Source organism: Acipenser ruthenus, chromosome 11 (genome assembly GCF_902713425.1).
Source record: "Acipenser ruthenus chromosome 11, fAciRut3.2 maternal haplotype, whole genome shotgun sequence".
Taxonomy (NCBI): domain Eukaryota; kingdom Metazoa; phylum Chordata; class Actinopteri; order Acipenseriformes; family Acipenseridae; genus Acipenser; species Acipenser ruthenus.
In genome coordinates this window covers 33,781,332-33,792,822 of record NC_081199.1, presented here as the reverse complement: position 1 = coordinate 33,792,822, position 11,491 = coordinate 33,781,332, and the positions used below count along the sequence as shown (strand labels likewise).

At 36.1% G+C, this 11,491-nt stretch overlaps 1 protein-coding gene across 5 annotated transcripts in view; it reads right to left on the bottom strand.

Moving 5' to 3' along the window:
- Positions 1 to 2,678: 2,678 nt before the first annotated feature.
- Positions 2,679 to 11,491, bottom strand: part of LOC117426764 (RNA-binding motif, single-stranded-interacting protein 1) — a 54,326-nt gene continuing 45,513 nt past the window's right edge. For 3 of the 5 annotated variants that reach the window (XM_059033750.1, XM_059033751.1, XM_059033752.1), the window contains exons 6-14: positions 11,193 to 11,272; positions 10,123 to 10,238; positions 9,573 to 9,622; positions 9,376 to 9,463; positions 7,598 to 7,648; positions 6,227 to 6,337; positions 5,841 to 5,921; positions 5,467 to 5,543; positions 2,679 to 5,265 (exon numbers count right to left, since the gene is read on the bottom strand). In XM_059033750.1, coding sequence (XP_058889733.1) covers positions 5,472 to 5,543; positions 5,841 to 5,921; positions 6,227 to 6,337; positions 7,598 to 7,648; positions 9,376 to 9,463; positions 9,573 to 9,622; positions 10,123 to 10,238; positions 11,193 to 11,272 — 649 coding nt within the window. In that variant the 3' untranslated portion in view covers positions 2,679 to 5,265; positions 5,467 to 5,471. The remainder of the gene's footprint in view (positions 5,266 to 5,466; positions 5,544 to 5,840; positions 5,922 to 6,226; positions 6,338 to 7,597; positions 7,649 to 9,375; positions 9,464 to 9,572; positions 9,623 to 10,122; positions 10,239 to 11,192; positions 11,273 to 11,491) is intronic. The other 2 variants (XM_034044717.3, XM_059033753.1) reach the window with 2 other exon arrangements.

The window sequence follows — 11,491 nt, the reverse complement described above, 5'->3', positions numbered from 1 at the left end:
TGACAACAACAATGTTACTGGTGAAATTATGGTTTATTTTGTAATCCAAATTCACTTGACAATGGTAAATAATTAACTGGCAATACACAACGATGCGTATTGCTCCGTGAAACCACGGGGTTCAGCCCTCAAATAATAAACACAGTCCTTAACAATAATAAACACAGTCCCTCTGATCCCACCATCCCCTCCCATATCTCTACCTGTCTGTCTGCTATCTCTCATCTCTCCCTACACCCCCACCCGACCTTTCTGCTCTGCCTGCACTAGAAGACTGGCTGTACCTCCCCTACGCTCCCCTGCCTCCAGAGCCCACTCCTTCTCCACCCTCACCCCCGCAGTGGTGGAACGACCTTCCTATGGATGTCAGGACTGCCCAGTCCCTGACCACCTTCTGGCGCCTCCTTAAGACACACCTCTTCAGACAACACCTGTAAAACTCAACTGTTCCTTTCTGGGTTAGCGTTAACCATAACAAAGGAACAGATCACCTTGTTACGTCCCCTTATATACCGTCAATTATGCCCCCTTGGTTAACGATTGCAACCGCTCCTCCAATCCACAACTGCTACATCGTTTCCCTTCCGGGTCGATGATTTAGTGTACCGTAACTCCGCCCCCTTTCTAGATGGCCGACTTCCGCCTAACCCTGGGAATGAATTGTCAGGCCATCCAGTCCAGGGCACTCTGTTCCCTTTACACAGTGCCCTCACAGGTCGGGAGGGAGAATTATCACCAAGAATCATTCTGTCTGTCATATATCCCACCGCTTCTGAAGGAACCCTTGGCTGAATCTACCTTTCCCATTACTCCCCCCTCCCGGGAAAAATAATATGCATTTTGGTGTTCTTTCCCTGCACGGTGGATCATATGATACCTGAAGGGCTGCAATGCCAGATACCACCTAGCCATCCAGGCATGAATGTCCCAGCAGGTAGTATCGTAAAGAGTGAGTAGCCCATTTAATGGCCAAACACTCTTTTTCGACTATGGAGTAATTGCACTCCCGGGGGAGCATCTTTTTGCTGAGATACATGATAGGGTGTTCTACTCCATCTACCGTTTGGTACAAAACCGCACCCAAACCAACATCCGAAGCATCGGTGTGGAGGATGAATCTCTTGGTAAAACCTGGTGTGATGAGAGTGGGGGCCTGGCAGAGTCTCTGCTTAACAGTATCAAACGCCCCCTGACATTCTACTGACCACTTAATTGAATTTGGAGCGCTCTTTCTATGGCAGTGTAATATTGCTGTAGAATGGTTTAAATTCATGTATATTAATCATTTAATTATATAAAAAAGCACATGTTGTTTGAAGTGATGTAAGCTGAAACAGGCAGCAAATAGGATGTTACGGTTACAATGTATAAAGAGAATACATATTTTACAAAAATGACTGTAAACACACCATTTAAATGTGCTAGGGATACTGTACAAATTAACTCATTATATCATATATATTTGTAAAAATGCAAATAGTCTAAAAAGTCTGTTCTGTTGTCTTGCCCTTAATGCAGTTCAAGTTCATGTTAAAATACAACTGGAAGAACAGTAAGGAACAGAATTAATCATTTTGGAAAAAAAAAGATGAATAATTTCAATGTGCATTTCCTGGTTAAATAATTGTATACAAAAAACAAAATTATAGCAAGAGAGCATCTAGAAACAGAAGTGGTTTTACAGTGCCCTCTGGTGGTAAAATGTTGGAATCAGCTGTCAGCTGTGCATGCTATCCATTTAATGTCAGAGACTGGCAAGGCCTGGTGATTACTTCTGTAACTTAACAAAACAAAAAAAACTTTGTTAAACACCTTGTCACCTCACACTATTGCCCATAGTGGCCCATACACTTTATTGACAGTGTTTTAGAAGACATATGCCATTTTTTTCTCAAGCTCTTATATGACATTACACTGCTGAACTCCAGTACGACTGATCTGGTAACATTAACAAATATTCCAAATAACCATTTTAAAGAAAGACATGTACTAAACATTTTAAAACTATACTGTATTTTATTACAGCTTATTTCTAAATACTGTACAATAGGATTAGCAAAGAACTGAACACTTTTAAATTATGACTCTGATAAATAAACTCCTGAATGGCTGATTACAAAACTCACATTCTGGCAGTCCACAGAAATACCTTCTCAGGGTGTTTTAGTAAGGCCAAACAAATACAATAATTGGTAAAAATGTCAGTTTGTTAGTTATAAGGTAAGTGCAATTATTTCACTGGTAGTACAGTAACTGTCCAATATACAGTAGTGTAAAGGGTAGATGTAGTTACAGCTATTTGGCTCGGTATTATTTTTAAATCAAGCCAAATATTGAGGAAAGTGTTTGGGTTTCATTATCAAGTTTATAAAATGTATACTTTTGAAAATGAGTGGATGAATGTACTCAAAATCCATTAACCAACACACAAACAGTCTAATTAGTAACACTTATAAAGTGACAGCATGTAACCCTGGATGAAAGAATGACCACTGGATGTATCCAGAACATTCCACCACCAGCTGCTATTCAATGCAAGTACAGCAGGGCCATGAAACAATACAGACAACCCCATTTTGAAGCTAAAAGTATAATTTTCAGTGAATAATATAGTACAAAATTTACAGAAATCAGCCTTCGCTTCGCTTCAACAAAAGTTTTATAAAAGAACAGACACATTTTCAATTGATGTTTTTATTCAAAAGTTTTCAAAGAAATGAACAGAAAAAAATAAAACTTAACAATCTAATTATTTTTTTACAGTTCACAAATGTCTTTTTGGCTTTAACAATTACTAGAAAACAAAAGTACAGAAAGAGTATCTTTAACCGGACATACAAGTTACCACTGGCAAGTTTGTGGCACGTGTAAAATAATAAAAAATAAAAGAAATTAACTCTCTTGATCATATAGACATCTCTATGAAAATCTTTTTTTCTTCAAACAATCTGTACAAAAGGTCTCTCTTCATAAATTATTTATTTTTTGTATAATTTAATGGCTGTCTAGTATGCAATGTTTAATTAAAGGATTTATTTATCTACAGAGTATTTTCCCAACTCTTTCCCAGACACAGAGTATGGCACTTAGTTCAGACATCACTAGCAGCAAAACCCCACACAGCTGTTGCCAGTACTATGTTTCAGTCTTAGGCAATATATACTGTAGAAATCAAGTGTGTCTACGGTTCATACATGGTAAAAACAAAAAAAAAAAAAACTAAAATGTATGGGAAGCTGCTGCAGGTCTGTCTGGACTCGAAGCAACAATATTTTAGGAAGCAAAGATCCTGTAATACCACAACTTTTGGACTCTTTCTTGACTTCATCAACTACTGGAATCTACTGTATTTCAATGAAAGCAGCAATTACTTTTGAAACTATGAAACTGAAGGCCTGGACACAACTAAACACGCTCACATACAATATTCCTATAAAAAAAATGTAAAAAATTTTGAAGAAAACAATACCGCCCGAAACAACTTGTTTAACTCCTGCTCCTGAGCTGGGAGAGTTTGGTCTGTGGAAACAGGCAGGTCCAGCAAACCCGTCCCAATACAAAAGAGAAAGAAAATTCTGAGGTAGATAACTAATCAGTCTTGGCTGACCAGGTAAAAAACAAACAAACAGTCTCTTGGAAGACAACTTAAGTAATATCATGTTTTTAGGCAAATATGATTAAAATTATAAAGCTTTCATAAAAAATAAAAAAGAATAGCTGTTCTAAAATGTGAAATGCAGATCATTATTATTATTATTAAGAAATAATTTCATAGTTTCAAATGGTTTTTCTTTCTTTACGTGTTACGTTTCTGTAGTGATGACGTAGTGAGTGTGGCACTGCCCGGATCAAAATCTTCCTTTATGCTTTTTTTTTGTTTGTTTGTGTCCATACTGTACATCAATAAAACTAGAACAAAAAAAAAGCTAATGTACAAAAAAAAGGCACATTCTCCTAACTGCAAACTGGTCTGGCAAAAAGTAAAAGATTACATAAAATGTAAATACTGAGAGTAAACCACCCTTTCATGATTCGCTGCTAGCTCACAGTTCTTTGGTGAAGTTAACTTTTTGAAAGTCTTTTGTTTTTCCCTTAAAGGGCAGCTAGCATCTATCTATTTGTTCGTCTCTCAGATTTTCCTTAATCAAAAATCATTTAGCTTTTGCCATTGTTGCCTTGAAAGGCATGGTATTTGTTTGCTAGTTTTTGAACAATCAATAATCTAAGTATTGTTTTAATTATAAAGCAAAAGACAAAAAAACATCCTGTCAATTTGACAGACCCCCAATCCCCCCACCCCATCTGTTTAAGCTAAAACTACAACATCAAGTTAGTTTAAAAAAGGCAAGATTTTTTTTTAAATGTAAATCATTCAGCAGAATTCAAACTCATTCAAAACAACCAGAAGACGTTTCAGCCTTCTGATAATTACAAACATTACAACCTAAAATCCCATCAGATTCAGAAAATGTGTTTCACTCAGAACATTTCTTCTGTTCTAAAAGTTCTACTTCCATTAGTATTCAGCAGAGATCAGTGAAAAACAAAACATTACAAACACCTAAAACACAATAGAAACCAAAAGTTTTTTTTTTTTTTTTTTTTTTAGAGAATTGACTTAGCTATATACTAAAAAAGCCCTAAGTTGCTGATTTACAAGGCATTTCGTTTCAACTTATTCTTGCTTAACTATTCTACATAGTTGCCTATACAGTTATTGTGTGAAAAAAGTTAAGGCAAATTGTATAGGACAGATCAATCTACACCAAAAAGACAAACACCTAACAAGAAAAGTCGAATAACACTTCACCATAGCAACACTCACACAGCAAGCACATAACATCATTTTAAAGATGTTTGGCTAATAAAACTTCTGAAAAAAACTCAATACAAAATAAAAATTCATCACAAATAATAAAAAAACAAAACAAAAAACCACATCTTTCCTGTCATGCACCTTGTTTTGTCACATGGTCTTCTGTGCACACAAGAGTTCTTGTGTCAATGTGACAATGCTTGGTAAAAATAAACTTTCTTTCTTATTAAAATAAAACTATTTTTGAGAATTAGCATCTTTTTGAAGAAAGTAAGCATTTATATGCACCTCATACAACTTATACCAAAAATAGTTTCAATTAATTTTTATTATAAACAAAATGTAATCTGCAGAACCTGTGCAAAATGAAGACCTGTTCTTAAAGCACGGTCAATCAGAAGAAGCCATGATTGTTTCAGTCTTTGCACATCTCGGTTATCATTGCACATCTGCAAGAAAGAAATGTGTTATGTAGCTGTTTTATAGAAATCATATTGTAATATTACAACATACTTATGAAGAAAGGCAACAGTTAAAAAATGATACAATTATCAACGTTTTTTAAACCATTATGAAACTTGCTGCTAATGCTTGCAAAAAAACCTGTGAGGCAGTACATTAATTAGAGGAGAATTCAATCGATGCTGTACCTGTATTACTTGTTTTGTTGATACGTGTAGGGAGAATGATCATTAGATGACTCCACCTGTTGCTGACCACCGTTTTCCTGAATAAAACAAACAAAAAAAGTGAACTGAGGCCGTTAAAACGTTCCTAACCAGAACAGTTAACAAAATCTATTTAAAAAAAACAAGCAAAAAAGACAAATGCTAAATGCTTGGACCAGGTTTAAACAGGATGCCCAGTGATTTGAATTAAGGGAACCCTTGCTGAACTGCGCCATGAATACTGAAAACATAAAATCAAGAGGTTTAACAGCTTTCAGTTTTTCATTTGGTTAAGGCATTTGCTCTCCTATTTCCGTATCTGACCTGGAACTAATGTGAAAAACAGAAAAACAAACCTCTACTTGAACAGCTGCGGTCTGCATGTGAGCGTACTGGGGAATATAAGCACCTTGCATAGCTGTTGTAGCAGGCATAAACTAAAGCAAAGAAGAAAAAAAATGACAAAACAGACAATAGCCATCATTAAACAGTCTTTGTTAAGGGTAACACCCCCCCCCCCCCCCAATCCTTTTCCCTTGCCTTTTTATGATGCTTACAATCTGGGTGGTGCTGATCTATTATTATAATTAATTTGTATCTTCTTTATCTGGCCGAGATTGTGTCTGGAGAACCCTAATTGCCTGCACTGAACAGACTAAATGCAGTCTTTATTTTAGTTTAACTGTTTTATCTGAAATATAGCACATTAAACTTCAAATGAAGTTTAAATATAATCCCATACCGTTCCTGTGTTGCCTAGTGAAAGGTGACTCATTTGTTGTGTCAGTGGGTTTAGCATTGATGCTGGTTGTAATGACATTGTGTGGTCCATAGAGGGTGATAGTACTGCTCCCTGAGACAGACAAGGAATAGAACATGACATTAGTTTACAATACTAATATAAAGCTAGAAGCGTATGTAGATTCTGGGCAACTTTACCAATTCAAATAAAATAGTTTTTAGTCTTTAAAATATCTTATGGCACAGTTTAATTAATAAACAGACACACATATTAAACAGTGTATTCTGCTGAAGGCACAATGCTGTTTTTAAATGTTACATTAGTATCAATGTGAACGTATATGATTTACAGAATTGAAGGGATCAGGTAAATATTGTGAAAGAGCTTGCAAGCTTACACATTTACAACATGCCGTTCATTATATTTCTTTTGGCATTTTAGTAATGATGCACATGGTTTGCATTTCTGGAACCAATTTAAAAGGGCTCAAAAAGCTTTGTAAATGTTATCTGTATAAGTGGCTGTGAAAGTCTTTGATACAAATGCAACCATTGCATCAGACACATTAGCTCTTTAAAATGAGCTACACCCTGTATTTGCATTTTATTGTACTTAAGAAAAAAAAAGTGAAGAGAGTTTCCTTGTGCAGCAAGTGTAAAATCACACACTGTTGTTTTTTTTAATATACAAAATATTGCGACACAAAAATGACAATGTCATGCCGTAATGTTATTTTGCTTGTCTGGTTTCACATTTCACAGACATTACAAATGACCAAAGCGTAAAACCACAGAAGGGGTAATTGGTAACATTCAGCACAAGAATTACAACTTGTTTGAAGTCATCCTTTTCCTGGTATACATACAGAATATAAAAAATATGACTTTGTGTCGGCAATATTTAATGAGTTAACGTTAACTGACAATCTATAGTAGGTCTGAGTTTCTTTGATCTAGAAAAACAGCAAGTGAACACTCACTAAACGCTTTCTGGGAAACTATTTCCCTGGCACATCAGGATCAAACTAAAAATCCCTGCTACTTAAACCCATCTGTGAAAAACTGCAGATGTTATGAGTCATCAACACACTATATACTGAAAGCATTTCCTACCCTCCACACCAAGAGATCCTGTGGTAAAAAAACAGAGTAAGCAAGCTGAAAGGAGTGACTGGCTTATTGTTCCAGCCTAAAAACCATGAATCCAAAATTCCAGAAGAGGGTGTTTTTACGTGATTAAAATGTTAAAGGCTTTGCAGAGTTTGACTATTGACATTTCTAAACGTATCTGCATCTTTTAAATGACCAAGTGAACCTCACTTTTTTCCAAATTCGAATTATACTATAATTAGCAATTAGCTGTACCACTCACAGGATGCTGCATGATATACGGTTGATGAGTCATCCAGGAAGGCGTCTGTACCTGCAAGACATCAAGTTTAATAAGATTCAGTGAAAGGTATGGAGAGTGATCTTTAGGAGCCAGACAGTTGAAATAGCCCTACAGTCAAACAAAACAATGATTGAAGACATCTGACTGCTTCCCAAGTCAAGGCTTTTGTCTTACTGATGCTATTGTTTCCTGCATATATATCAGTGTTCAGTTTACTTAAAAAAGGAAAACCATTAATGGGATAGTACGGAATTTGTTATATTTGGAAAATGGAGCTCATCTCCCAGTTGTAAGAGTCCATTTTTCAGCCTGTAACACCTTGCAAGCAATCAATGCCCATAGCCACACAATCCTGTCAGTGTATGATTATATCAGCTCGCTGAAGCTAAGCAAGACTAGGCCTCAATTCTCAACCATCTCGCATAAAAAGCACTCCTCTTTACCTTGTGAAAACGAAAAGGCACCTCTGAGAACACTGCAGTGGGCTATGTAGACTGCAAACCTAGGTCCTCGTGAAAACCGAACATATAGTGCTAACTGTTAGGTGTGAGCCCTTAGCAGAATAAACTTCTAACTGCTAACCCAGTGATATAGGCCTAAAACCCCCTTGGAGTTTCCCTGGTATAGGTGTAGAATGACGGGCCAGACTTTTCAGCGACAGGCCAGCTGAGTGAATTTGAATACTGAACTTAAAATTTAAAATCAGCCTGACCCTAACCGAAACAATGTAGTACAGTTTTACATGTGGCCCGCACTTCTGCACTTATGCCATTTCCCTTTCTAGTCTGTGCATTCCCTGCATTCAAAATGAGCTTTACTTGTGGTACTATTTTTATTCAGTTTTTGTAATTTATGTGAATTGGCCAATTAGAAAGCGAGGCTGTGTACTACAATTAAAACATAACTGCATTACTTATTTTTCACTTGTATTAAATAAAATAATGAGCAAAAGTCAGCTCCAAAGATTGAATCCATCTACCCAGTCACAGTAGATTTTTACACAAGGTAACCACTTACAAATTAGTGCAAGTTTTTAAGATTTTTTTTTTTTGTTTAAATCTAATACTGTCACTCATTGTAAAAATATAACAGGTAAGCTAATTTACTGCTGACCTTCTAAATGACCTATCTTGCTGAAAGCTGCAATTATAGCAAGATACAGAAGGTAATGGTGTTTAAATTGATTGTAAATAAAGCTTCTTCCCTTAGCCTAAGATATGAAATCATTGTGCAAGACTGTGGGAGAAGGAAACTCCTTGTTGAAAATGGCTCCAAGGGAAAACATCCTGCAAAGAGGCACTTGAGGGGAAACCACATGACTTCTCTTAAAGTGTCAGGAAGCCATGGAGAATTTAAAGAGCGAGCCCACCCTGCTCATGTATATCTCAGTGCGGCATTGTTTCCCTTTCAGAGCTCTCAAGAAATAACTTGAATTCCAAATTCCAAACTCCCACTCCAAAGATCAGGGAGCTTCAGAAGAACAGGAGGCTCAAAGAAAGGATAACAGGCTGAGTTCACCAGCACTCAAAAGCATTCATCTGAGGACTGGAACATAAAGGGAAGGAGCTGTGTTCCAGATTTTCTTTAGAGTGTAATTGATGCAGTGTTTGTACAGTTTCTTAATCATTTTGCTGCGTGAGTGGGGTGGGGGGTGGCGAGTGGTGGAGGGGGCACAAATTCGACTAGCCTATCGTCTGTTAGCAGGCAAAACCCCTTTATAAATGTTTTAATAGCTTTAATTGTTTTCTCATACAAACCTGATATGTTGAAACAGGTGATATATAGGGTGTAATAGAAGTCTGAGCAATCATCCTGTTTGCAATACTGTATGGTGAAGGATAAAATCTGGAAAAAAAAATGAAAATATGAAGTAATTTTGTACAAAACAACAGTCTTATTATGCATTACCTTCAAGATCAGTAGGTTTAATCAAAATATGTATTTTTAATCTCACCCATTTTGCATAGCAGCTGTAGTTGGATCATATGTCAGGGTCATTCCGGCCTAAAAGTTTTAACAATAACACATTATAATGTAATCATGAAATCTTTGTTATTCCAAAATATGGATGAACTATTTCTCTTTTAAAAATATACTGCTGTATAACTTCTTCACCGCTGCCCCTGTTTAAGCCTAACAATAAGCAGAAATAATCTAGCAGTTTTTCATTTGGAACAGATCAAAGAAGTGTTTTTATAATGTTACACACTTTCATCATCAGAGCTTTTGCTGATGCACAATCCTTTTGACTTTTATTGAGCAGACCTTAATTACTAATGGCTTAAGTTCAAGCGTAAGGTGATAAAATACAAATGGATCAGGAGAGTCTTTATTAAGTTTATGTTCCTATTTTATTTATATACTGCCTATGGAACTGCTAAAGGCTACATGGGAATGGAAAACAACACACACAGCCTGGTAACAGCCAGGAATGTAGCCATCATTAGTCTCCAGACACACACAATATTCTCACACCCACACTGAAGTGTAATGGAAAGACTTACTAGCCTCACCTCGCCCTCTCGCGGCCACGCTCTCCCATTCTGAACATATTTGTTTTGATTTTGCCTCTTTTTTTGTCCACCATCTGCAAACTTGCATAATAAGGGTTCATTGGGCACTGTGGGTGAGAAGCAACATGGTTACACATCATTAAAAAGGAAGTTGAGGTCTTCATTGGTATAAATGTATAGATAATGGATGGCAGGGATTATCTTTTAAACTTTTGAAAACACTGAAACAGACCAAGATATTGGCATTAACAGTTTTTCTAACCCCCATCAACCTGATCCACAGCTCCAGGCAACAGCCTGCAGCGACAACTTTTTCAACCAAATAATTCAATTAGGACACTTGTTAGATGTACTATGAAGTCAGACACACATGGGGCTTCTGGGGCCTGCTTATTGTAATTCAGATGTAAACCTGGACAAAGGCTGTATCCATGCTATATACCTTTCTTTTTTTGAACAGGGTACCCCAGAGAGCAAAACTGTAACAGTTCTCGTAAAATCTCACACTCCCTATTTATTATGCATAAATAAATACACAATGCACACAAATACTGAAGCACAATCTGTTAATGATTAAAGTCTATCAGACAATTTCTGGCTAATAAAAGCGTTTCTCAAAACAAACAGAAGCAGCAGCAATTCACATGCAAGTAGCAGGCTTTAAGAAGACAGGTTCTCGTGAAATGAAACCTAATTAAAAAACTTTGACTAATTCATCACTGACTTACTAATGCAGTAGTTAACATAAGCACAAAAAAAAAAAAAAGGTTCTCATCTTATTTGCTGACTGGATAATCAGGATTCTGACTTTTTCAAAACTGGTCATACGATAATCTGGTCATACGATGACATATAGAAATCCATAGCTATATTTTGTATTAAAAATCAGCAGGATGTATTAGTAACAAATAAAAACCAATATTTTAAAATCACATTAGAAAAATTAATGGAAAAAGTTTATATCGAAACTTGTAAGAATGGAACCAATTTGTCTGAGATCCAACCTAAACTAAAGCATTTAAGATGCAACCTCAAAGTTAAAATAATAATGAAATTCTCACCAAGGATTCCCGGTGGCGTCTTAATGAATTTCCCATTAAAATGTGAAATGACTGCTTCACACTTCTCTGTTGATTCCATCCTAAATAAATAAAAAAATAATTTCTATCAATTGTATGTACTGCATTATTACATAGTACTTACTAAATGTGCATAATACAACTGAAATGGATATCAGACCAAATAAAGAAATATATACTGCATGTATTGAAGGCTTTATACAGTAGCTTTTCCATCTGATTTTCATTTATATAAGGGCTTGTAGCTCTAAGTGGTTGTGTTTTTTTTTGTTTGTTTTCGA